Raw genomic sequence first — 27849 nt, forward strand, 5'->3', positions numbered from 1 at the left:
CCATCGACTATGAAAGAGAGGGCTGCATGTGCCGGAAGAGAATTTGTGTGTTCAGGTGGGCGTCCTATGGTTTGTTCTGCTAGGTAAATCATCCACAGCTAGTTTTTAAAAGTTGAAGCTGCCTGCTCCTGTGAGATTTGCATCGGAGGAGGTTAGTGTAGAAACGTCAGAGGCACACAGTAAATACCGGCCAGAGGGACATCGTGAAGAACAGGAGGACAGCGCTCTTTGTCTCTGTCACGATTAGATTGAGCACAAGTAGCACGGGGAGAAAACCTGCGTCAGTGGTTAAAACATCCACAAAGATTTCACCGTATTCTGCAGGCGGGCAGGATTCAGTTCTTTTGCTCATACAGCGACAAGCATCTAATTAATGGTAAGTCAGTGATGGCATAACGTACACATGCCTCCCATTCAACAAAACTGCAACACAGACATTATCAAAAAAGGATGTGATGTCAGACACAGGAAAATGTTGCTGTCCTGCTTTTCGGGGGCATCAGATGAAATGACACGTATTGTTTCATATGTATGATTTGTTTCTGTCTTTGTTTCTTTGAGCTTTATTTATTTTTATATAAAGTTACTTGCAGATCGTGAAGGCTAAACCTAATTACCCACAGAAAGAAGTTTTAAAGGCTTTGGGGATCAATTAGCACATTTTATACTTGACTCGTTCGATATACACCAACCCTGGTTTCTGCTTAATTCAACTCATCTGATCAGCTGGATTGAACTTCCAGGCTCTCTACCATCACACAGGCAACAATAGACAGATAAAATAATTGTGGCCATATCAAGCTTCAGATTTCTTTGTCCTTTGAGTCTCAGAGGTCAAAGTCAAGTGCGAGCTCATCCCACGTAGAAGAGCTCGGCTCATCCAGAGGGGTTTGATGGAAAGCAGAGTTTCTGCTGTCAAATGGAATATGAAATGAGTCCAGCCCACAATCACTCTTTTCTTTTCTGGTCTCTTGTTTCAAAGTGCTTTTCTTTGGCTTTTCAGACGAGGAGACTTTTTCTGCTGAACTAGAAAAATAAAGAACTTTTTCTGCCAGTTAAATCCATATATTCACATATTTTGAAAATAATTTCTGAAAGCGAATGGTTTAGTTTGTCTGTGGAAGTCGGGGGAGAAGCACCATCACCACCACCCGATGACTTCAGCATTCAAATTTGAAGTCCACTGCAACAAAAAGGCAGAAAATTAATTTAGAGGGGATTTGAATAGTTTCTCTTTGAATGCAGTCCTGGACTTGATTGCCTCATTTGTCATTTGCACAGATGAATTATTTATGTTCCTGTTGCTGTGCTGGGGTGACTAATCAAATACTTTTCAGTGGGTGTGGAAGCTGTGAATTAATGTAGTGGAACGTTGCACTGCATTAGGTACTTTGGTCGAGGAGTCAGCAGGGCTACAATAGCGGCCTGATGATGTCGTGACAGAGGACACACCGCTCGCCATAAATCTTAAGAAATGCACAGAAAAAAAGTGTCAATTTAATTTAAAGTGTGAGTCTTTTCACCCCGAGAGAGTGGATCAGTTCAGGGGAAATACTCAGTAACCACACAGAGCAGCACCTCAGAGGCACATCAGAGATTTACACCGTCTCATTAGACAATAACTGATTAGTCAGTTTTGAGCATGAATTTATTTAGATCCGACAACAGGAAGTATTTATCACCTCCCCTAAGGGGGTTATGTTGTCACCCCTGTCCGTTTGTTTGTTGGTTAGTGAGTTCGTTTTTCAGCAAGATTACGCAAAAACTACTGAATGGATTTCCACGATACTCGGTGGAAGGATGGAACAAAAGCCATAAAAGAACCATTACATTTTGGCCTGGATCTGAAGAATACGTTAAAAAAATTGATGAAAAAATTTGGCATATTCAGGTGGCCTGATTTTTTGGCTTTGATGACTTTTGGGGGACTGTTGGGCCTGCGCAGAAGTATGCACTACTCTGACTGCTACTACTGTGCAGTGTTGTGTTATTGACTTGATTCATGGGTAGAGTGTGGTATGGATGGTTAAAAACAAAAAGCCCTTAATAAATATGGGATAGTACAAATAAACCGACTTGTAACAACACTTATAGTTTGTTAGGACAAATAAATCATTGACATTATCAGACTATTTCCTTATTTCTTTAATATTTCTACGATAAGAACTAGACCATAATGAGAAGGATCTCTCAGCCTTGACGGCAGTATGTACTTTCTTTCTACTTTTAGTCAAGTGAAAACCTACCCTGTTTATTTATATAAACATGTTATCTTCTCTATAGAGTCCCTGATGTCCAAAGCTTAGCAGCCTTCGAGGAGAATTGAAACTGAAAAGTTTCGTATGAGCCAGAAATCAGATTTTGGCAGACCAGTAAGCTGCCAGTTCAGTCATTTCAATTACAACGTTGGCAGATCCACCTTAATTCATTATTGACTAGAGAAGAATTAAAGGAGCGATAGGAGCCGGAGCCCAAAGTAAAATAGATTGCGAGGCCAGATTAATGATGCAGGGATGTCCTGCAATTGTTAGTGAGAAAATGGATCTGCTCAAATCTGGTACATAATGAACTAATAAACTATTTGACACACAGAGAAAGGGATGAAGAGATATAGTCGAGGAAAAACAGGACAAAGGATCCAGAGCTTGCTGCAAAAGTGTAGCTCCATCCCTGACATTGATCCAGGATTTTCTGTTATTTCTATCCAGCCATTTTGAGTCTAACTGCCTGCAGGAAAAGTGGCTTATCTTTTATGAGATCCTCTTTATGTGAGGCCGCCTTTGTTCTGTAAGTATCTTTGGGTGTCTGAACATAAAGAAACTCTCTGTCGGAAGAAAACCGCAGCTTTCATCTCGCGTCTCATTTCAAGATTGTGAGATGGTTTCCTCTGACCCTATTGTATGGAAATCAGTCCTCTCCCTAATCCATCGCATCTATTTCAGCGTCATGTCCTTTGTGTTACGCTGCGAGCTGAAGTGGGCTGGACTTCAAAGAGCCTAGCTTGCTCTTTTTTTTTTTTAACAATCGCCGTTTCTTCCGGTATTTGTCTTTCACCAGTTTCCACATTTCTACCCCCTCACAGAAACACCGGGGGAAAGAGGGAGATTAATGAGTGCACATAAAACTGTATTGGAGGAGACTGCAGAGACAATTTTAAAGCACATCTGTCACAGCTGATGATTAGGCAAACCTGAGTGCAGGGATAAAATGACAGCGTAGATTTATACTTCCTGATATGGCATGACGGATTAGATTGTTTTTCAAATGCCCCGAAGCAAACACATCCATTTTTTCGTATTGTTTGCCAACCCTGACACACACACACACACACACACACACACACACACACACACACACACACACACACACACACACACACACACACACACACACACACACACACTCTGTTATCGCTCATCCAATCAAATGGATGCTATTTTTGTCTATGAAGGCGCTATCGCTCAGTGGATCAAACTTTCACTGTGGATATTTTAAGACAACAATATGGCCTCCGTCAGATGAAATGATGCATGGCAGATTGTGCGACTGCAACATCCTTCATCCTCTCCAGAAGCCATCTGTTGATGCGCTTCAGGATGTTTAAATCTGGTGTGTTTGCGGTGTGTGCGCGTGTTTCTATGGAAACGCCAAGCCCTGTCAGAAAGCTGATCTGGATCACTCTGCGCATCTTTCCGCAGATCAAAGGTGTTCACCTCAATTTCAGAGAGAGTTCTGGGTGATACGATGCCCCCCCTCTCGTCGATCTCTTCTTGAGTGACAGATGGTATTTGTACTCTTTGCAGCCCTTTTTTCGTGGGGTTGTTTGTGTCTGGCTGATGCGGCTAAGTGTCTGGGATTGCTTTGCCTATGCAGGAGCCTGAGAAGCCGTGCGGCGGCGGCGGCGGCGGCGGCGGCTCTGCGTCCTCCTGTGACTTTCTCTGCCAACCACAGAAAGCTCTAAGCTACTGGAGAGATTTTCACAGCAGATATGCGAGGCCACCTTTAAGTTTTGACTCATTCAAAATAAAAATAAAAAGGGAACTCAGACATATCCTTACTTAGATGTGGTGCTTATTTCTTGAGGGTACACCATGGAGAGGCTGCTAGTTAACACAGGGTTGACATATAGACAATCAACTACTCACCTTCACACCTATGGGCAATTTTGGAGTCTCCAATTAACATAACCTGTCTGGACTGATACCTACCTGATACCTCTTTTACTCCCAAATACACGCAGCTTTTTAACGCATGTAAAAAGAGGTGATCGACTCATTTCCCATTGCCAGTTTGTTCTTTTCCCTGGTGCGTCACGTTCAACGTCACAAGCGCACCGACAACTCTCTCACTTTGCTGTCTTGCCAAATTAGCAAGTTCACCCGAGTGTTACATTTCCATCAGTGCCGATTGGAGATGATAAAAACTTGTGTCTTCTGCAGATTCATTTCACCCTGGAGTGAATGCAGATGTATCCGTTCCCAATGCAGACAAAAAACAGATGTTAGTGAGGGTTAGTGGAGTTTTTGGACCAGTGGAAAGGGGCTTAAGAGGAAGCTGGTACCAGGAGAAAACCCACATGGAAAGAACATGTGTTAATTCTAACCCAGAGTGGGTTGTTCTGCATCTAAGGCAACAGTGCTAACCAGTGCACTGTGCCACCCACAACCAATATTAAGAATGTTGAGCTCACTTCCTTGTGGCGCTGCTACTGGATTTGCCTCCACAGGACTGAAACTTGAATAATTCATGAAAAAACACCAGTCTGTGTGTACATGGCTGACATGAGTGGGGACATTGATGTTCCACAGAGCGACATTTGTATGCCTTTTGTTTCCCTTATCTCATCTTCTTCCAAATGTCAGCTCGGCCTCCTAATCACAGCTATTTGCTGATGTCCCCTTGCCTCGTTTACCTCAAGTTTTCTGGCAACAACTCTTCATCAGAAGCAGAATTTCTTGCAGGAGCGACGAAACTGTGGAATCAAAGATGGGATGGTTGTTATCAGAGCCACTGAGTTCCCTGTTGACCTCAGACGAGATTTAAATGCTCCCTGCCTCCACAGCTTGTGCGGTGGTGCAGGAAATATAAATGACTCTCCTCTCTATCTGATTCCCTGCCAGAAGCAATCGCTCTGAGGAGTTGGGGCCAGGCGTGCATCTGGCCCAGAGCTGCTTCACACCCCCCCCTCTCTCTCTTTTTTAAAACCAACACACACTTCAAAGTGTTTTGATTTGATTTGACCGCTGCACCTTCACTTTGACCACTGACTATTTTTGTGACAATTTGCAGTACAGGAAGCAGACTTTGCTCAAGTTATTTCAGTTTTTAAGACTTTATTATGTAAGGTGCTCATGTTATTTTTCTTTCAGACATTACAGACATAACATGATTAATTTTTTCTGCTTGTAAAAATATTATACACTTTTGTTTTTAAATGTTTCAGTCTGTCTAAGCTCTTAATTCTATTTGAATGACTTTATAAAATTCAGATTTTATCTGCGTAGAAGATTTTCCAAATCTTCATTCATAGTCAGTTATCGTCTTTAGTACTTCCTTCAGAATTATTGACTTCAGTTTCAAAGAAACATAAAATCAAGAAGTTACAGTTCTAGTTTGCTCGTAGTGTTTATAGTTTGAGCATAAATTTATTTTAAGATATAATATAGTTGATATGAATAAGAAAGCGGGGGAATCGACTCTAATAGAGGTCGCATACAGCAGTGATACACAATTAATAATTATATTAATATTAATATACTATAATTACTGTAACTAGAGTTGATTACAAATTTAACCTCAACAAAGAGTTTATATAAAAGGGTTAAATCATTTTCTCAAATTGAATTTTGCTGTATGTTATGGCCACGATCACAATAGAACACAATTACATCAATTCAACGTGTAAAACACCATCATGCACAGAAATTCCACATGAAATCACATCATGAGTCTTAGATCTATTTCCCTCTGATTACAGTGATGTAAATCATAGTGTTAGTGCAACTCAAAATCTGTCCATGTAATCTGGAATAATACAATTAAACAGAGAGGCTCTGTGGCTTTGATCCACAGCGTAGGTCAGGCTTAGGAGATGCTCGGGGTCAGAGACCACCGGGCCTCAGCTCACTGGTGCTCAGGATCACTCTCTTTAACCCATTACTACACCCGAGGCCTGTCACAGTCATTTACTGTTATGTTGCCTTGTGAGGAAAACACCACCAGGTGGGGATGACACAAACACACCGAGTTAAGATTAAGTCAAACGCCTTAAATCCAACGAATCAGATTAGATTTTGTTGTGTTTTCTATGTTATGTCTTTAACTAATTCACTTTAAATTCTGGAAGCAGTTTTGTATTTTTCATTGATTTTTCAACATAGTTCTTGTTGATTTGTTGTGTTGAAGTGGGACATAAAGCAAAGCCCGATTCAAATTGGATTTTAGTTGATGAAGATAAATGATTTGTTGTCGTTTTTAAATATGATATGATCTGGATAATCAAAAAATATATTACAAGTCATTTGTGATCTAACAGTTTAACTGTTATTTTACTGTTTCTATAGCTAGTGATCTGGCACAATGAATCTGACTCATGAGAACACACACACACACACACACACACACACACACACACACACACACACACACACACACACACACACACACACACACACCAATGGATGGATCATGAGACAACGGGCACAGACCTACAAACCAACCCACCTCTTCTAAACTGTAGCAAGACCCCTGATTCTTCCCATTCATGTTTAAAGATGACTCACAGTGAGAACAGTGAATGCTGTGTCTGGATTGCTTGTTTGGTAGAGTTTACAGTCCTGGCAGTGTTTTCTGTCACTGTGAAGAATAACAAAACATCCTCTAAATAAGACATTTGTCTTGAAATGTTATGGTAATGGGAGAACTGTGAAACAAGACAGACTGAGGCAGATCGCTGCAACAGAATTATGAAAATTGCATTTGATTCTATAGTATATTCTCACAAAATGTTGATTTTATTTAGAAGCAAACAAAATAATCACAATAATAATACATTTTATTTATACAGCACCTTTCATGCTCAAAGTGCTTTGCCTTAAAATCAAAGACATGAAATAAGATAGATCAATAAAAACACGTTAGCAATAAGAAATGAATAAGAAATAATCCCCTTGATGGCAGTTTTAACATGTTGTGTTAGTGTTTCATATTAAACAGGTTGAGAGAAGGTGAGCAATATATAATCTCCTTCAAAATAATGTATGTACAGATCAGTTTGCCTTAAAAACTTTATTTTCTTGTGGCAGAAAATGATTACTGTGTGCCATGAAGTGAACATGTGAGTGAGTGTTGTACATATTTAGGTTTCTTCTGTCACACAGTAAATGCAGTACTCCAGCAGGTAAAGCCTACACATAATGTCCTGTGATTTCCTTTCGTTTAGAAACCCTACGGTGAAACCCTGAAGTATGAGTGCAGAATGTAAAGCTTCAATCTCTGCATATTCTCCTCGGGTCTCATATTTAGCTCATTTTAATGTGTTTACTTTTTGCTCTGGATGGACGTCGCTGTATATATCAGGCTTAGCTCAGTTTAATCCACATACTTCTCACTCATTTTACCATATTGCTCATATATTAACACTCATCTCTCCCGGGGGACACAGGAAAGGCAGCAGATAGATTCATTAAAAGACCACAAACATTCAAACAGAAAGTCTAATAGAGAAAGCAAATCAAAGGATAAATTCAGAGAATGAAATCCTCATTATGAAAATCTAATTTCAGTATGTTTCTACAAGCCTGTTATTAAAATAGAGGCAGTCTTTGCTGCGTACGTCTTCTTGTGTAATGAATGATGTTCCTAATGCTCTATTTTGTTCTTTCCCAGTCTTGTTAATTTTCATAATTATGATTACGACTGCTGCCCTAAACTCTGAATCCTCTCACGCTCTCCTGCCGTTCTTCGTGTATAGATTTGTTAGCGTGGTGCTGGTTGCGCTGCTCCGCTCTGCCTCAATGCTCCACTTATTGCATTTTGACCGCTTCAGTGAGAACGTGTTTCCAGGGATCTTGGCTGAAAACCTATCCGCATGCATAATCATGCATCCGCTAATACCGCCGTCGCCAGATTACTGAATCGTACTTTTTTTAAATTTTTTTTTACAATTCCCCGGAGAGCCATTCTGCTCTGTCATGAATCTTGGTGTTTTATTTTTGGTGTGCAGATGGCATTTTAATGAACTCCACAGAAGATAGTTTAATGTGATGCTCGTCCTCTTGTAACCCTGAAATAAAGTGCCAGACAGGTGCTTTTGAAAATAGTTATAATTGTTAGTCTTTGGTGGCGAGAAGAGGATCAACATGACGTGTAAATTACTCAGGGAGTCGCATTGGAGGTTTGAATTCACTTGATTTTATCACGTAAAGACAAATAGAAACGTCACAAACAACATTAGGATGTTCAGTGTGAGCAATGTTTCATTGTCTGTGTGGCAGCAAACGATGACAGTCATAAAAACTGTATGCAAATTTGTTTTGAGCTCCATGGTGCTACTTAATGTTCCATGTAAATCATCACTACTCTATTTTACATCACATTCTGTTGTTTGATTCAGTCTTATGTTATTTTTATCTGGACGTCACATATTTATTACAATATTTCCTCTCATGTTAAACAGGTAGTAAACAGGTTCCAGCTTGTTTACTATGGGAAGATTTGGATTTAGATCATTAACAGTTTTGAAATAGAAAATAGTTTGTGTGGTGTCATTTTAAATGGGTAAAAACTGTGACTGTGTATTTGGGCTATTGGAGGTTGATGCAACCATGTGAAGTGAAGCAACTTTGAGTTTTTTTCTTACAGATTTGACTTTGAAATCTCAGAGATTATACATTTTTGTGAACTCTTTTTCATAATATCACCCCCATCACCTGGGTCTGTTTTTTCCCACCTCCTCCAGCCCAAATAATCCAAATAAAAAATCCCTCCAACCCACTGCTTCCTCCAGACAATCGCTCACTCTTGGACAATCAAACTGTGTTTGCTGATACTGACCCATGGCCAACCGCAATACTTTAATCAGCCATTTTAATAACTGTGCTGCAATCAGTGATGTGGCACTGGTTTTGTTCTTTTCTCATCAGTCAAACATGTCTCTCTTGTGTGTCTCTATACCCAAGTGTCTACTTTGACTCCTCTCGTATTTAGTACATGTTACTCCTGGGTATATTAAAGTAAGTAACTGCGTAGCCATTATATAGTCGTTCACATTGCTAGACAGATGACACCCAATTATGTGCCAATCAAGCCTGGTACCACAGATGTATCATTTTACTATGTCCTTCTTTGCCAAAATAAAAAAGTGGATGTCCAGAAATATCTGCAGCTGAAAGATGCCAAATCAGAGGTAATAATAATTTCCTCCTGTGGCCCCGGCACTACCAACTTTAATAATCTCTCATATAGTCTGTGTACTACGGTGGCCCTGAGAGCTCTCTCTCAATTCATGTATTTTGTCAAATTACATGAACAGCATTTATCTGCAAATATATCTGATGACATGTCTCGGTTTCCAACAACACTGAGGGACAGCCAACCTCAACTAATCACTTTTTAGATTCCACTTCAAAACACTTCAACAAAATACATTTGCTGTCAAACTCTCAGGGCCACCAGAGCTTATCGGATAATGTCCAAAAAGAGGTCTGCAACCTAGACACAGTATTATTTTTGACTCAAATTGTCCTTAGATGCTCAAAGTGACTGAAGTCATGCAGGTCTGATTTACCCAACTGAGACAGCTAACAAGCTATTTCTTTGTCTCTCCTTATGAGCCTGATTGCTGCTTGAGATCCTTGAGGCAGGGTCCTTCTGGTGGTTCCTTATTCCCGTCCTGTCACTAAAGATGATCAAACCTTTGCTGTTCTGAGCAGCTGATGAACTTATTGGATCATGTGGGAGCATAAGAGCCAGATCCTTCATCTAAAAGAGAGCTAAAGATTAAATATTCACATTTGTTGCTATACTTTGGCCATACAAATCCAGACAGCATGTTTTTTAAACATATAAGGCAAAACGTTTTACACTTAGATAAAGGAGAAAGGGATAATGTAAGGTACCGCATATTAAATTGAGGCAGGAAATGGGTTGATCTTTATGGAAATAACAGGAAACAACATTAAGATGACTGAACCTCAACCACTCTGCAATACCATGAATATTACACAGGTTTTGCAAACATGTAATAGGTGACGTTTTGCAGTATAACACACTTTACCACATGTTCCATCCAATCCATTATTTCAATTATAAATGACATTAGAGTGAGAAGACGTGTTTCTGCAGGGGTAAGGAGTGGAGAGCGTTTTGTATGCGACCGCAAACAGAATGTACCAACCGCGCAGCCTCTCTACTTCACCTGTCGTTTATGTTTAGGCAACGGATGGTTTTTAGGCCCAACGTGACTGTTATCCTTTTTAAACAAACTGCCTTAGATTGTAGCTCTAAGCTGTGGTGATCGACAAATACTCATTTTTGTCCTCCTCCTTCCTGGCTCCACTCCCTCTGACTGTGTCTCCGATAGAATCCCACATTCAAACAACAAGACAGCGGCAGTGCTTACCCCAAAACATGTGCACAAACAAAGCACTCAAACACAAAACATTACAACTGGAAACGCTGTAGTCACAAAGGACGACAATCACACAGGGACATGTCTGCATCTACGGGAGCATAGTCTTTATTCAGCATGATAATGATTCTGTGGTAATTAGTTTGCCCACATGCAACATTTTAAGAAACAGAAATGCACTTTGCATTGTTTTGCTTTCAGTGCATCTCAGTATTAATACCCTGTTATAATCCCTTTCAAGAGCTAAACTCCCTGAGCCAGACAAGTTTTGGATTCAGACAAACTCAATTACTATGCAGATTAATGCAATTCCGAGCCCCTGCAGGAGCCGGCGTAGTAAATGCATTTAAATCACATATATTTACAATTAGACTAAGTTTGAGCCACTAAATGGAAGGCAAACTATAAAAATAGCTCATCAGGGCAGTTTGTCTCCTGAAAGACATTTACATAAGTGCTTCGCCCCTTTTGCACTTCAGCGTATAGTTGCAGCCTAACAACTGCAGCTATAGTCTAAATCAGGACTCCAGTCAGGAAAGTGAAGCCTCCTTTTCCTTCAGATGTATTCATGGATGAGTCAGCCATATTGCTCTAATTAAAATAATCAAACTCCTGCTGTCAGGTTGGCACTTCTTCAGCACTGTTGTGGCTTGCGTTTAATTGCTTTTGCATTTTAATGTTTAAGATACTTCAGTGTGTGCATATGCATGTGAGTACTGGTGTGGGAGTGTGTGTGTGGCGCATATGTGTGCTTGAAAGTGGCTCTCCATGCAGAACAGTATGCTAAGTCGAGAATACCGAGAGAGTCTCTGGACATCAGTGTTCCCTTTACCGACTCCTGCTGCACGCTTGAATGTCTTTCAATTTAGCCGTTCTGATAACTCGGCTCTCGCTCGCAGAGATAAAAGCTGAAATATAATAAATGACTTCGCAACTCCACGTGTTTCGGCTCAAAAACCTCGTCTCCCTCGCGCCGTCTCCGTGCCCGTCCATTTCTCTGCCTTATTTATCTTTCTCTGCGCTCGCCTTGTTGCTCATTTTTTCACCATGTTCCAACACATTTCATATCTTGTAGTATTAGCTTCAGTAAATAAAGAAAGCATTTCTGAGTGCATTGTGACTTGCAGTTCTTCATCCACTTTGAATTCTCTTGACGCCTCATTAATGTTATTGTTTCCGATGAAATAAGATTTTTTTCTCTATGATGTTATAATTCATTAAAAATATTTTTGTTGTATTTGTCATCTTATGCAAAAAAATAGCACTTACAGACATTACCGGGGCAGTAATTGGACAAGAATATTTTTTACGGCTTGCAGTAATGCATTTTGGATAAGCAGATGAGGAAGACGTGAAGAAATTGGAAACAGTGTACAGTGTATTGACGTGCATACAAAGTAGCTGCATAAGGACGGCGATAAAGCGGTGATGGAGTGATCATTGTCTGTAGTGTTGCTATTCTTTGGAGCATTCCTCTGGAGTGGGAACACATGATAGTGAGTTGAGTCTCTTAATCAATAGGCTCTGCAGATGTGCCTTTACACACACCAACAAGGGGGATAAGCTCCTTATCAATACACTAGTGAAGCAGCTCTCTGTCAGATATGGATTAATCTGTCCTCCGGCGCCGCAAACCCTTTTTATTTTCTTTGCTAAACCTGTGTGTCAGTTATTCGCCCTCGGTGCTACAGTTATCCTGGCTGTGTTTTCACCGCACACTGCAGCAGCTTCACTTACTTTATGCTGGTCACATGCTCTGGTCACTAAAAGGACATTTTGGTAAAAACACTTGATGAAAGTTTGATGAGAAGATCGAAATCACTCTCAGTTAATGTAGATAGATGAAATATTGTACGTTTATTTGTCAATTTTAAAGTGGCGGTAGTGGATTGCAGTACTTTCGACAAGCTGGCCATTTCCCCATAGTATTTCTAGTCTTTGTGCCGAGCTACGCTAACAGGCTGCTGGCTGTAGCTTCATATTTATGAGAGTGCTTTCAATCCTCTCATCTATCTCTCCACCAGGAAGAAAATAAGTGTGTTTCCTGAAAAAAAAAAGTCAATCTATTCCTACCCTCCATTAATTCTGTAGCCTTGAAAACAAGCATCTCTCTGCTGTTCACATGAAAAAGCCAGACAGCCGCCGTGCCACTTCATCTCTCTATCCAAGGCTTGCCCAGTTGTCTTCTGCAGGTGTTCTCTAAGCTGCTCTCAGCAGCCCGCCATGATTAGCCAATAAATAACCAAACATATATCATAAATCAACAGGGAGAGGCTCTGTCAGGGGGATTTCAGCGGCAGTTTCCCTCCGAAAACCATTCTCTGCTCTGAGAAGAAAAACTGTCTGAGAGCGAGAGATGGATGGAGGAAAAGTTGGCAATGAATGAGGTTCTCTGTATGTTGGAGAAAATGTTTTACCTTGGGAGATATCCCCCTCGTAGCATCACCTAAATACAACTCCTTGCTCAATTAAACATCTGATCAATAATGACATCCTGTAGCTCTTATGCTCAGGATCCAGACTGTGATAAAGCTGCCACTATAGCTGCCCACACGCTTTAATCATATTAATGTTTATAACACTGTCAGATATCTGTCTCATCTCCCCTGCAAGCTATAGGTATGTCTCCAAGTCATTCAACATCACAGGTTAATTGTGGCTCCTGCAGAAGAGAGTGAAGAACAATGCCAGGGGTGAGGAACTCAATTAGACAGCAGCAAAGCAGCTGTAAAGAGTGTAAAACGTACTATTCGTTCTATCGCATATGTTTGTCATCATCTCAGCATGATCTGCATGTCATCGGAGATAACTGCCACATTCAGCCCGGCAATGGATTGAGAGGATCACTGGCACAACGCGCAATGACTGAAAACATCCAGCAGGGAGCAGAAGATAGATCATGTGGAAAAGAGGCAAGAGGGAAAAAGAGGGTCTTATTTGAGAGTAGGAATGAGAAACTGTGAAGGAATGTAATTTTTTGGGGGGTTTGATTCTCCATCTTCAGACGTCCCCCCCTCCCAGTGGTCTTGAAGTTCATCACAGCCCAACACCCCCCTGCCTCGTCCTGGCATGCTCTCTCCCTTTGATTCCCCCAGAGACCCGCAGAGAAGCCTTTATCTTGACACTCATCACAGCCCCTGGCACCGCATTTCATCCGCAGCCCTGTCGAACCGTTATCTCCAAGTAGAGTGGCTGTCAAACTGTTTATTATTATCAGACTATGAGAGGTGGGAGAAGGACATGGCTGCAAGGTGTCGGGGTGGAACTTGGGAAGGACTTTGGTGTGACACATGTGGTGAGTTTGTCGGCAGATAATAAGTGCCGCTCTCCAGGTCTTATCTCTGCGTCTGTAGGCCAGCTTCAGGGATCACAGTTTTATCTCTGTGCCAAAGTTTAAGCCACAGAGGAGATGCTGCTTTTTACTCAATAACCTGTTGATAGCAGCCGGCTGAAGGTTTGAATGAGTGTTCAGGGGCTAAAGACATCTGTGCATTAGGTGACAGCCGACAGTGTGCTTGTGTGTGATTAAATGTCTGTTTGAGATTTAACAAAAAATGTCGATAGAATTTTATTAAAGCCCAAATAAAACTAGAGACAATTATTACAATGTGAAAAATAGCTTTTGTGATTGTATGTCATTCCTCAGAACTTTTGTACCCTGAGCAGGTAGAAGAAAAGAAGAAAAAACTGAAGATAAAATATCTTGGCTACGAACACTGCCATCGTGCATCCAGAGTCCGTGCAGTAGCCGTCGTGGGGATGGAGCCAGATCCCATCGATACACGTGCTCGACCAATCGTGAGTCAGCCTCAGCTGTCAATCACCTCGTTTAATAGCCTCAAATAACTAATTAAAACCAAACCTATAGTGGAAAGATTAACACATGAACAAACATCAGTGTGAGAAGAACTATCTAAAATCACAGAAACCATTTTTGAGAAAAAAATGTTTGACGTGTACTTCATGTACACGTGTGAGCAGTCATGTCATCCATCCTTATGCACAGTCTATGGTTATCAAAAAGGTGGACAGAAAATCCTTGGCAGTTGTATTTGATAGAATCAAGCAGTTAACAACACTGACAAAACCTAACTTTATAAAGTTACTATGAAGAACTTTGTGGCAACAGTTGCATGTTTAGACAGTAGCAGATACATAAGCATCTAGTGTACCTGAATGTCACAGCAAAATCCCTCCCCCTTTTAGTTCTGGTGTCTAAACGATCCACTACAATCACCAGCTAGTTGCTCACTTTATGTTTCACCAGTTGTCGCAGAGCAGGTAGTACAACATGCTTATCAGGGTGTTCTCATCTGCCTGCTGTGGCTGAAAATAACACGGATGAAAGAAGTGCGAGTGAACCTACGCGTCGTGGGCAGTGAACCGATAATAATAAGTTAAAGACGCTCATTTAGAGCTGCAGGCAGCTACGGAGTCGGCTGATGAATCTCCATGGGTTTGTCACTACATTTGGCATTACACGTAATCATGTGATCCATAGCTCATATAAAGATACCGATTACAGCTGCTTTAGTTTATGCCGTGTGGTTAAACCGAGGACAGTTTTCACATTAAGGTGCAAACTAACCAGAGCAAGAGAACTGTAAAAAGAAAGAGCGCGATAGAGAGAGACAGAAAGAGAGAAAATATTACAATTACAAAGAGTTGAGTTTCCGCTCTCTGCCATTCACCCCATCGGTGCCCCTCTCCCCCTGTGTGTCAGCATTCGGAGGCCAAAGGCTTTCTCTCGCCATCACTCGCTCGGTATTAGAAATACCCAATTTTCTGATCCAACTGTGACATTTGCATTTTGTAAATCTGCATTCTGCGCTGTGAACTGTGCCATAGAAACTACGCTTTGTGTAGTTTTTAGCAGTTTTTTTCCATTCACTTACAGTGGAGCAGTGAATGCCTGACGATTTTTATCTTACATACATTTTAAACAACGCACATGCTGCAACACAGCACATATTCTTTCTTTTGCTATATAAATGATTCAAGAATCTCAGCTTATTCAGGTGTCAGTGCTGCCTTATTGCTGTGGGAACCCAGTGTTTTATTTGATCTTGACTAACAAAGACCACTTTTGTCTATGTTGTCACAAATGCTGTCAAAGAAAAGAAGGTGTAGGTGCACAACAAAAACGTGTTTTAGTGGTAACTTCAGAAAGGGCACTCTTACGCAAACTCTTCTTCTCGGTCCTTTTCAAGTGCTTTTTTCAACTGTCTCAAGAGCTTTTTACACTGACCATCAATCGACAAAAGTAAAATCCAATTATGACGCCAACAAACCTGTGTACATGTAAAAAATTGAAACTCTTGTGTTCTGATGTTGGCAGACGGAGGACTGTGTGTGAAAATTGCCATTATTTTGAGAATAAAATGGCCTGAAACCTGCTGTTTTCTTCCAGTGGAAACATTTTGACATACAGATATCCAGACCTACAGTCTGTGAATGGTTCTATTCAGAGCAGGTCTGTATGGAGGCGGAGGGATGCTTTCTAAAGTGCTTGCCTGAAATATATAAACAAAAACCATGTTAGCAGCATGCTTTAATAAAGCCCTTTGTCTTTTGAAGGGGTGTCTCCAAGTGAGGAATTCTTGTCACTCTAATGTCAGTTAAGCAATGAGGTCTGTTATTTCCTGGCCATGCAATGAACTTCAAATATTTCAGGTTTCTCATTGTTCTTGATTTTAAATTCGGAGGATGGCGAGGAAGTGACACATTCTGATTTGTTAGATTTGTACATGTCTGAAGTAAAAGCTGAACAAATAAAAACTGCAACATCACCAAGTTATATCATAGAGTGAAATTCTGTGATATTTTAATCACAGTGAAAAAAATAGCTTCAATTGTAAATTAAATGAATTTAGTTTGGTAAATTGTTTTAATTAGATTGCATTCATTAATTAAATGCAATCTAATTAATTTTTTTTAATTTACTGAAATCAAATTAAGTTAAGTAGTTGATGTTACTTTCGGAAATTAAATGAATTGAATTAACTTAATTTATTTTAGCGAGTTCAATTAAATTAAATTTACATACATGTCATCACGTGCTTATTTTGGAGTAACGTTTCACATTGTGATATCAGTAGCATGGGACAAAGTTGATGTCCTCATGCACCTTTGCTTCATTTCCTAAGGGTCAGGCCCAACTTAAGATGATTAGCCCCCCTGCAGTGTTTGCTCATTCCTGGGATTTTCTGCAGCCTGCTTGCACAGCATGTCTTGATTTCAACAATGCCCCAAATGACCGCCGTTGCATTTTAAAGATTCAATCATGCACTGTGTGACCCAAGGGCGCAACGTGGGAAGAGTCCTTGACCAGTGCAGAGGTCTGAGAGTCAAGCGTTCGCTCGCCCCTGATGGATCTTCCTGCTCTCACATCATAACCTAAATGAAAATGACTATGAAATATGGTTACGGAATTCTTCACAGCTCATTTATGTGTATACCAGGCAGGGAGTAATAATCACATAATTCAGCTTAAATAACATTCCTCAGAGCATGCCCTTGTTTTTTTTCATCTGTTGAGTTATACTCCTTAATTTTACACTTTCCCCATTTCCCTCCATGACAGGCACTATATCTTTGTCTCATAGTAATTGATGGACATTAGTTAGTCGAGTGTGGATATTTTCCCAACGACCCTGATAAGACCTGTATAAATAGTTGAGCAGGGCATTATATCACTGTACTATTGGGGAAAAATGGAAACCGTTCCAGTGTGCGCAGGATTAGTCGATATTCAATTAACCCAGGCAGACAGTCATGGTGACTGTTTATCAATACCTCTTTTTAACTGCACACCCTCGGCACACTTGATTAAACTTCTCATTAATAGCATCAAACAAGTGAGCAAACTAACAACACAAACATGCTAAGTTTGGAGAAGGGAGTCAAATCCATAGAAGTGCTGGAGGGACAACTGGTTATTTAACGGAATCAACCTTTCCTAAAGTTAAGTACTGAAATCCCTGTGTTAGTCTTGAGGTCTCTGCCTTGGCCGTACATGCTTTTATTCCAGTTGTGGAGACAGAGGAGGACTTTGTGTGTTTGGGTAACACCATAATTACACATCCTCAGAGTATTTGTCCGCCTATTGATGTGTATCTGGGACACGTCCTGACCCCTGACCCTAAAATCATTAATTTCCTCACATTCCATAGTTGAACGTATGGAAGCCTGACTCCTATAGCACAAAACAGACTGTGGTTGTGGTTTCATATGAAGAAAGACTTTGCATGGTTTAAAAAAAAAGAACTAAAAAAACATTTGCAGAGGAATTCAGGAGCCTTCTTTGTGCAGAGTAAGAAGTGGAGACAACCTTTATCTCTTCCCTGTGTCACAGGCTATGTGCTACATTTGTGCTTTGCTCATCAGCTACAAATCAGGGCCAGTGCACTAATCGGGAACAGTGATGTGACTGTCTAGACGATGATAATGATCTGCTAACATGTCATGTGATCAAACCTGCCAATGCTTGTTTTCATATTCTCGGGTAACTGTAGCCTAATAATTGTCCTGTTTGTGGATCGTGGGTAGTGAGGTGGACAGCAGAGGTGTTGACATTATGATTGTATGAGATAAGTCCGGTTGTAGAAAGAGACAGAGGACAGGAATCAGAGATAAGCATTGAGCGAAGGACTGCATATGTGCTGGTGAAGCACAATAGGAAGTAGCTAATTATTTTTAACTAAGCCAACGTCATATTATCAGTCAGTCGACCCATTTGGTCTCAAAAATTGTTGGATGGATTGATGTTGTTACAGACTTTCATGGTCTTCAGAGAACGAAGCAGACTGAATGTGGTCATCCCCCAACGTGTACACATTGGAGGCTTGAACTGAAGCGCTGCCTATTCACTTTGAATGGGATGAGGTGGAGTGTTGCCGAACTGCTTTGTGGTTGTGTTGTGTCACATTACTCGTGTTGTGTACGGCAGAAGATGAGTTCAACTTTTAATGCGGCAACAGAGGCACTATCTAATCAAATCACGTAAATGCAAAAGAGGAGGCAGAGGCACCTGCTAACCTGGTGTGCACTCATCTGGTTGTGGACTTTATGTCCCATTAACATTGCATTGATAGATATGGCACATTAGCATGAAAGTGGCCATGGTGTGTGTCCTAAGCATGAAACTGTCATTGTTGTCATAGTCAAGTCCAGCATAATATTACAAGTAGAGTCATCATCAAATCAAGATTCCATTAACCTTTACTTTTAGATATAAATTCATTTAATTTGTCCAATATTTCGATTTTTGGGCAAATGACAAACCAGCCACATTCCCATCAATTTCACCTGCACTTCTATGTTTAGTGCTCATTCGCAAATGTTAGATGCTGAAATAAGTTTGCAGAACATGGTAAACATTATACCTGCTAAACAACAGCAAGTTGGCATCACCACTGTGAGCAAATTAACGACCGCACATGTCAGTGCTGTGAAAAATTGCCATCACTTGTTTCCCAGGAGACAAGATGACATCTTCAAATTAATTGCTCGTTTTGTTCTGTGTGGAGTTTCTTTCCTGTCTTCATTCAAAACTGCGGTCTTTCATTTTGAGAGCATTATTTCTTCATTTCATGGTTAGATTTTGTTTTGCTTTCCCCATAAAAACCTGTCATCTCTCTCAAACAGTCCATGCTCCCGGGGCTCCTGTTACCAAAAACGATGGGCTTTTTAACTTTGTAGAACTTTTACATTCACAAAAAAAAAACTATGTACCACTCTAGAGGAAAGAATAACTGAAAAAGCAAAAAATGTCTCCTTTAAAGGTTGAATGTGTAGAATTTAGTGACATGTAGTGGTTAACTGCCGTGTTGCAGCTGAACACCCCTCACCTCACCCTCCCCTTCCAGTTGTCATAAAAACTCAAAAGGTGTTAAGTTTGTCCAGTTTGGTCTACTGAAAACAACATGGCGGACTCCGTAGAGAGGACCCGCTCGTGATGTTAATATAAATTATTTAAACATAAAAGACCCATTCTAGAGTAAAGAAAACAACAATTGCTACAATTTAGATGAAACACAATAGTAAAAACATCACTGGGATAATTTTTCTGCCAATAGATCTCTTTCACCTGAATCTTACACACTGAATCTTTAACAAAACTATTTATCTTTGTTGTGGACAGTATATGTTTATTTTGTAGCTCTGGCAATAAATATTGTAATGAAGTTAATATTCTGATTCTGATGAAATATGAGAAAGCATTTATAATCACCAGCTCACAGTGTGTTTTTAGGTCCCGACACTTCAAGATACAAATCAAAGCAAAAAATCATTAAAAAAAAAAAACAGATATTAAAGTAGCCCCTAAATATTATATATATTGTCATATTCTTCACCCCTGACCGTACAGAGTGGAGGAGCTGAAGTTGCCCATTTGAGGCCACACTCATGGATCTCTCTGATCTTCACAGATGATCTGTAGCTGCCACAAAGACAGGATGCAGTGAGCTAACTACTGGTACAACCACCAAATTGTGTGTTTCATTCGCTCGTCAGTCTTGTGAGCTTGCTGTGCCATCTTTGTTTGTCTCTATCTGCCATTGTGTGAATACCAATGAGCGTGTAGCTGTTATCACCCGGGCTGCGGATGACAGAATCCGAGTGATGTATCACTCACATACCTCAGTTTCTTGCCAGAGACAGGATGTGTTTTCTTACTTGGGAAATGAAATGTCAAATGCAGATTCAATGTTGTGATGGCTCAGCACTATCGTTTTAAGATTGGATGAAGGGAAGAAGGCCAGGCCCCCAGTCTCTAACCTTTTGAGTGTGAAATGGCATTTTACAGCTGCGCAGATAAGAATTAACGGCAGTGTTTATTGTTTGCGTGGCCTCTCGTCCAACTGTTGTGAAGCTCTGTGTTCTCGCCACCGTTCAATTGTAATTCTCCGGGCCTCTCCTCTTTGTGTTCAACCTATTAGAGCTCTGCGCCTCTGTCCTCTGCTAAGTTTGCTCTCGGAGTTGAAATGTTTTCCCCTTGGGCGCCTTGAGCCAGCCCCCCTTCCCCTTCCAGTGATGTGGGGGTGAGCTTTCCCAGGACAAAGAGATGAATATATATAATGGAATGAAAAAAAAAGAGAAGGTGGGGGGGGGGTGGGAGAGACAAAAAGACAGCGGGTGTGTGAGTGAGAGGGAGGAAGGGAGAGTGGGAGCGGGAGTGAAAAGATACAGAGGGTTTGACAAGTGCTTGTCAGAGGGTTTAACACTGTCACCGAGCTCTGAGTGCAGGGACATCGGGGAAAGAAGAAGTAGAAAGAAACAATCGGTACTTTCCCTCCTATTACAGACTCCGGTTTCTAACTCATTACAGACTCTATAGTGTGTGGGATACACAGCTGTAGTTAGAGAGTTGCTGGAGAGCAGCTCAGTCCAACTGCGTCCCCCCCTCCACCTCTCCCCTGGTCCTCCAGCACATGGTACAGTCCATTTAAAAGGCTGCATGTCATCTCAGTGTGTGCTGGGTCCTCTCTGAGAGCAGCTGCTCACAGCACATTCTCCTCGGCGGGAGCACTCACTTTCCCCTCCGCCTGCTGGGCTGCATCTCTTTTCCTCCTCTGTCCTGTTTCTCTCTCTCTCTCTCTCTCTCTCTCTCTCTCTCTCTCTCTCTCTCTCTCTGCTCTCTTTGCATTTGCTCTTCCTCTTTTTCTCCTCTTTCTCTCCTTTGCCCTGCACACACACACTAGCACATGCTTCCACTGTGTGTGTGGTGCTCGGCCACACAGATGTTCTTTAGACAGTAACAGGTAGACATCATCTCTGTGCTGCTCAGCGGAGGACAGGAGAGGGACTGGCGTCTTGGCTTATTCTTCTCTGTATATGTGCAAAGTAAACTGTGAGAGAGGAAGCACAGGTGGAGGAGGAAGAGGAGGACGACAGGAGAGGGGGATAACTGGAGGAGAGAGGGGTCTTGGCTTCACCCCGTCTAATGCTCCACTTGACACCATGCTGCTCTGTGTGGATTTGGTCCTCAGGGGAAAATCCTTAAAATGATGGAAGACAACAAACAGCTGGCACAGAGGATTGATGGGGCCATCCAGTCTGCCAGTCAGGAAGTGACCAACCTCCGCTCCGAGCTCTCGGCCACCAGCCGCAGACTGGCAGAGCTGGGTGCCAGCAGCCCCCCTGCTCTGGAGAACCACCACCAGCACAACCACCACGATGACAGCCTCCATTACCGTGGTGAGTGTCACACATGTGCACGTGGACATGAATGTGTGTGAGAGTGAGAACATGAACATGTGCGACTGGCTTGGGAACAACAGTGGGGGAAATATTGGGGGAATGTGCAGCAGGGTGGCTAAGATCATTCCTCCTTTAGTCCGCTGACTTATTTTCCCCTAAACTCCAGAGCAGAGGGACAGTGGAAAAGGCAGTGGATCGAGAGGGAAAAAAGAACTGAGTTCTCTTATTAGACGGGAGGGGTTGGGGTTAGAGAGCGTGGGCCAGAGCCTGTCCGGGTTTTGTTTCCCAGGCAGCAGCTGGGCTCCTCTGGGGCTGCAATCCCTCCACTCTGGCTCCTTCTCAGCTCGCTCCCCTGAATCTGGCAAGGAGTCTTAAACAGCGCTTCAGGTCCAGAACTGCGTGCCAACATCTCTGATCGGGGCTGGCGACACCATGGCACCGTTATGTAGTGGTTGAAAAAAGATGTGATGCTTTAAACCTGTGAATGATTTAAGTGGGAGTTTGCAGGGTACTGCTCACTGTGGCCTTGTTGGCTCAGAATGATTTGTTCTGGCTTCACGCCGCGCTCTCTAATATCTCACTTGTTGCTTTCAGTAAGAACATGAAAAAGTACTCCTTAATAGTTGCTGCATGTCTAATGATGTTTCTTGGCACTTTTTTAATCTTTATTTCATGTTTGTGTAAGACGTCACATCTTTTTAAGCTACATTTATGTATTCTATACGTCTTGGAATTAGTAATGATTAGTTGTGTGTATTTTGATTGGAGCGACAGGAAACGGGGGGGGGGGGGCGTATTTGACCGTTGCCCTGTCATGTAAACTGAACATCAAAAATCCCTGCTTGTGCTCACATCAAATTCCTGAGCAACTAATTAGTCGTGACAAATTTAAAGCTTTCGACAAATACAGGATGATATGACAGATTCAACTTTTACGGAATGCTTGACTCGCTGAAATCGTGAACATGCCACAGAAAGAACAAACCCTGATGGTGCAGGTCTTTTTCGCCCCGAGGTGCCTGTGTTCTGCATTTGACTTGGATAAGTTTAGAAGCCGGGGGGTTATCGAGATCATGCCCTGCCAAGCAGTTCACTGTCTGTATATATTAAATGACTCCCAATGACTCCCTGTGTCGGGCATATGGAGTTCAGCGGCTTGTGATTCCTCTTGTCCGTTGCTGGTGCTCGAAGCTGAGGACGGATCTGTGTGAAATGAGGCTTAAGAGTGATGATGTACTTGTTTTCTAAGATATAATGAGTAACAGATCTTCAATAGAATGTGTAAAAATGATGATGTTGTATGTTTTGTTACCCTGTAATTATACGAAATGTCATATGTGCTTTATAACTCCTTGGAGCAAACAACAAAGGAAAAACACATCGCTAGCCTCTTAGCCAGTTAGCTAGTTAGCCTTCCATTGTCTGCATTGGTCACTCGTAATGCATAACAATTGTTCATTGCTCTTTGCTACGTAATGTGAATGAAACTTTAAGACATGAACTCACCTGTGAACACTGCCTTAGTTGTGGTGAAGACAACAACTCCCATGATCCCACGCTGCTTCACGACGTCATCAAAGGCCTGTTTTGATCGAGAGACCCTTAAGCTTTGTCTTAATTCAGTGGTCGCATCCTTCCGAGGACCCGGTCTACGCAGCCGACTTCAGCTGCATCCTCCTACGGCCGAGTAGACCGGGTCGGTCAGTCCGATATGAGGTGGTCTGGTCTTCCTATTTCATCTCCAGCTTGTCCCGCCCTTACAGCCATCAGCTAACAAAAGAGCTACAGCAGAAAAAGTTCAAAAACGTTGAAAAGATGTGAACCGTTAGCTGTTCGGTTGACTACTTATATATAATTAAATTCTTCTGAGGTTTTTGCCTTGATTTTTGCTGCCATTACCTCTTTGAAAAACAGTCCCTCACTAAATCGCAATGAATCATGGGATATGTTGGGCAGCGAAGGATCCACCGGGTGGAGCCTCCGTTGCTCAGGGGTGGAAGGACACATTGGTCGCCCGCATTTGGAGGAGCCTTTGAATTGGTACAGTCTAGTTCGCTCCGCTGTGACGTAATTGGTCTACAAATGCAGCTTCCGAAGGATGCAGCCCCCGAATTGAGACACAGCGCTAGAGACCGAAGTTATATATTTTACGTTAAACTATGCCGTATGTATGCACCATGGAGGCTGTGTTCATCCTGCATTATTTCGTAATGTTAGTTATGCGTCAGCTTTCACAACATGCGGTTAAAGGGCAACACATGGTGTCACAGCAGTGCGATCAGGGTTAACTCAGCTTGCAGATTATAAATTTTGAATCAGTGATCCTGCTTGACAATCTCCGAGGTGGTGAGGAATCAGAAAGACGTGGGAGTTTATTAGGCAGGCAGGGTTTCATAAAAAGTGAAGTTGCATCCTGGGAAATTTAGTAATTTTTTAGCCTGAAGCATACAAGATAATAAAAGTCAGGATATCCGAGCTTTTGCTGCTTCGATGCTGATCATTCGAGAGCTAAGCCTGGTTTAAGTTATTTGCTGGATAAGTTATGTCAACAGAACGGCCAAGTAGCCTTTTTTCTGCACAGGGTTTGAGTCAGTCAGAACATGGCTTTTAGTCCTCACAGTTGGAATAACTTAATAATAAAATAACTCTGCAGTGACGTCTCCGCTGTGTCCACCCTGCTCGCTTTCTGTCTCTGTTTCGCTCCTGCAGCGTTAACAGGCAGCCTGACATTCCCACATTCCTGAATGTCAGGGCAGTGATGTCATACTTCCTGTTCCCAGAGGCCAGGCCAGCAGTCAGGTGACGGTTAAAGCCAAACACAGCTTCACACACACCGTCCCCCACCTCCCTCCTTTGCTTCAAACCAAACAAACTTAACGCGGCTGAGCCTTCACCTCTCCTGCATAAAGAGGGATGAGCCAGAGAACTGCTTAGCTTTAAGGATGTTTTCTCCAGATTTCGAAGTTTAGGATGATTCGTTTGGGAAGATCTCTCGTGTGAGGCAGTTTAGTGTGTGACGAGCCAGCGTCAGCGTCCAGTGGCTTAGAGAGATTAAATGTTCTTTAGGTGTGTATCCCTCTCCAGGCCTCGCTGTTTGTTAGTCAATTTGTTGGCTCTGCCCTGTGCAGAATCAAAGCTGCTGCACAGACAAGCTTTTTCCATTTTTTCTTTTTTTTCAAACATGCAGGACCTGCCTACCAGTAAATATTGTATATTATATTGTGCCAAAATGTCACAAACGTTTCTGCTGTTTCACCTCCCTGTGGAGCTTCAATAACATCTCTGACAGATGTCCAATAAGACTGTAAACATGGCAACAGAAGCTGCTGTCGGCCTCAGAGTCTGTTCTTGTTGCTAAACTAATCACAAGGAACAAGAGATTAAATCACGCAACTTTTTGACTCTGCACGCTGCACCAGGATTAACTTGACTCTTCACATTTTGCCTTTTTTAAACTTTTGTACTTTTTTTTTTTCTTCCAAGCAAATATCTCTATGACTCAAAGATTTATTTTCTATGTTTCATATTCACTTTATAGTTGAGTCAATGGAAAGCTCTGTGGCTCACAGTTACAACCCTGCCTCCTTCTATTCAGGCCATTGACAGTAATGCATTCATTGCCGGGGTGATGACACCCCTCTATTATTGGCTCTTTCTCTCGACATACTTAACGACAATCTGAATTATGAGGAGGGAAACATATCAAGCTTTCGTTCAATTCGTCTGAAGGAACAGTAGCTTCAGGAACAATATTTTGTCCTCCATAATCAATGGGAGCGAACCTCGCAGGGGTTTTCATTATTTATACTCTTGGTAGATCAGTGCCCGGCTGTCGGCTGGAGAGAAAGTGCTCATCACGGACTCAAGGGATTCTGCCAATACTAATCCATAAACCTTTCTAAGACACAACCATAAGTCAGCTGTTAGTGACTCATGCAGCACAGGGAGTATGGATGACTCCTGCCGGCTTTAAACAAGGAGACTGATGTAGTCGACACAAAGTGTGAAAGCAGTGATGTATATGTATTACATTTATTATTTCTCAACTGTCCATGAGCATCATGATCAGCCACAGTCGATATCCATAGCCAAATTAACGTGTTTAAGGTTAGACCTATATCAACGTAAAGGAAGATGAGTTGTGGATGTCCAGCTTTGGTACGGACAATGCTTAGAATTGAGTCAGTAGCACAAAAGTATGATTTGAAAATAACTGATTCATCAACAGAAAACCAAAGATAAAACTTAGTGAGAGGTGAACTACAACTCTCAAGTGAGAAAAATCCGAGCTGAGCAGAACTTCAAAGTCTTTTTTATCTATCAGTGAGTGAAAGCTAAAGGTTATGCTTTGCATGAACATGACAAAACATTCTGCAGTTTGGATAAATTTGGCAACCAAATGGTTTGATTGGGTTTAAAATGCATCACTCTGAACGAGAGGGGCACAAGCACACTGTGAATGCTAAAAAAAACACTTTAAAAAACCCTCATTAAAACCATTATTGGTTCAAATCTAACCATAGACGGAATAAATAAATTGAGAAGGTTTAAAAGTCACAGACTCAGGCCGGGCAGTGAGGGCTTTAGTTTTTATAAAAATTATCTGTGACCTCCATGGCCTCTCCCTCGGCTGTTAAATTAAAAAAGACAAGGCTTGTTAAGATGACAATTTATAATAAATACCAATAGATCACAGCAATAATGCATAATATGAAATTCATAAAAGGAGAGGCAGGTTTAGGGTGAACCCTGGCTGTTCTGCATAGTGATTATTTTCTGTTTCTTCTTGTTGGTCAAGTATTAACAACTATCCACCAATGCACAGAAAAGATATGATTTCTTAGGAATAATTTCAAACGCCCGTACTTTGGCTCTACTGCTGAGAAACGATCTCGGAGTCATTCTGCGGTATCAAAGTGGGTTTAGCCCATGAAAAATTAAAAGCTTTTCAACATACTCAGAACTCAAAGTGCCTTGGAGTTTTCTGTCATGTTTGTTATACTCATGGACTATGAATCAGAGGAGAACCATTGTTTGTTTGGCCTTTTAAGAAGACACATTTGCCTTTTTCTTATGCATAGCTGCTCTTTTTTTGGGTCCTTTTAAATGTTTGTACAGACTGATGAGGAATGCTGACAATATCATAAAAGCCAACATTCAAATGTGAATTTGATAAAGAAAAAAAACCTTCCAGAACCAGCAGCTCCTCCAACTAAACTATTCTATTATATCTGCTCTCGGCAGTATACGCTAGAATACACGCAGTCAAGGATAGAGGAAGATAAAGCCGCTGAAACCTTTAAGGACATTCTCCAAACTGTTCGGCTTGCTGTAAAACAATGTTGATTAAGTATTCTCAGTGATTATCTTATCTCCCAATAGCTGCACTGCCTCTAATGCTCTGTACTTTAGAGTAATTGTAGGGAAGAATCATCTCCCCATCTGGCCTGAGTTTGTCGGAGGCCCCGAGTCTCTCATTACTTCATCGTGCACATGAGCGGGGCTGGGAACAGAGCGCCAAAGTACAGGGGCAAAATCCCACCCACTTCAGCTCTTTCTCTTTCTCTATCTCTCTCTCTCTCTCTCTCTCTCTCTCTCTCTCTCTCTCTCTCTCTCTCTCTCTGTAACACTCTCCAGAGACCACCCGCGTTCCCGTTCGCTCTTCACATGCAGAGAAAGTATGCGGCGCGCTCTAACCTTCCCCCTGTATCCACCACTGTCCAAATACCTCACCCCCTCCCCTCCCAATATTCCCTGCCTGGCCTCCCTCAGCCACGCCCTGTCTGTGGTCAATGCAGCATGAGAGGAACTGTGTCCAAACAATAGCTAAGAGAGAGGGAGCCCCTTACCCCTCCAACATTTCTCCCTCTCTCTTCCTCTTCCTCACCCACTTCCTCCAGTAGAAAAACTAATCATGGCACAGCCAGCACTCCCGGGGCCTCCCATACCATGTGAAGACACCGGTGGTGGTGGGCGGGAGGTTTTACTTCTCTTAGACCGGATAGTTAGATCTAAAG

The 27849-nt window shown here is 41.8% G+C and overlaps 1 protein-coding gene across 2 annotated transcripts in view; it reads left to right on the forward strand.

Moving 5' to 3' along the window:
* The window catches only part of kaznb (kazrin, periplakin interacting protein b), a 109809-nt gene that overhangs the window by 25488 nt on the left and 56472 nt on the right, over positions 1-27849 (forward strand). For both annotated transcript variants that reach the window (XM_034584754.1, XM_034584757.1), the window contains one exon: positions 21622-21829. In XM_034584754.1, the coding sequence (XP_034440645.1) occupies positions 21622-21829 (208 nt within the window). The remainder of the gene's footprint in view (positions 1-21621; positions 21830-27849) is intronic.

Source organism: Hippoglossus hippoglossus, chromosome 5, assembly GCF_009819705.1.
Source record: "Hippoglossus hippoglossus isolate fHipHip1 chromosome 5, fHipHip1.pri, whole genome shotgun sequence".
In the NCBI taxonomy this organism is placed as follows: Eukaryota; Metazoa; Chordata; class Actinopteri; order Pleuronectiformes; family Pleuronectidae; genus Hippoglossus; species Hippoglossus hippoglossus.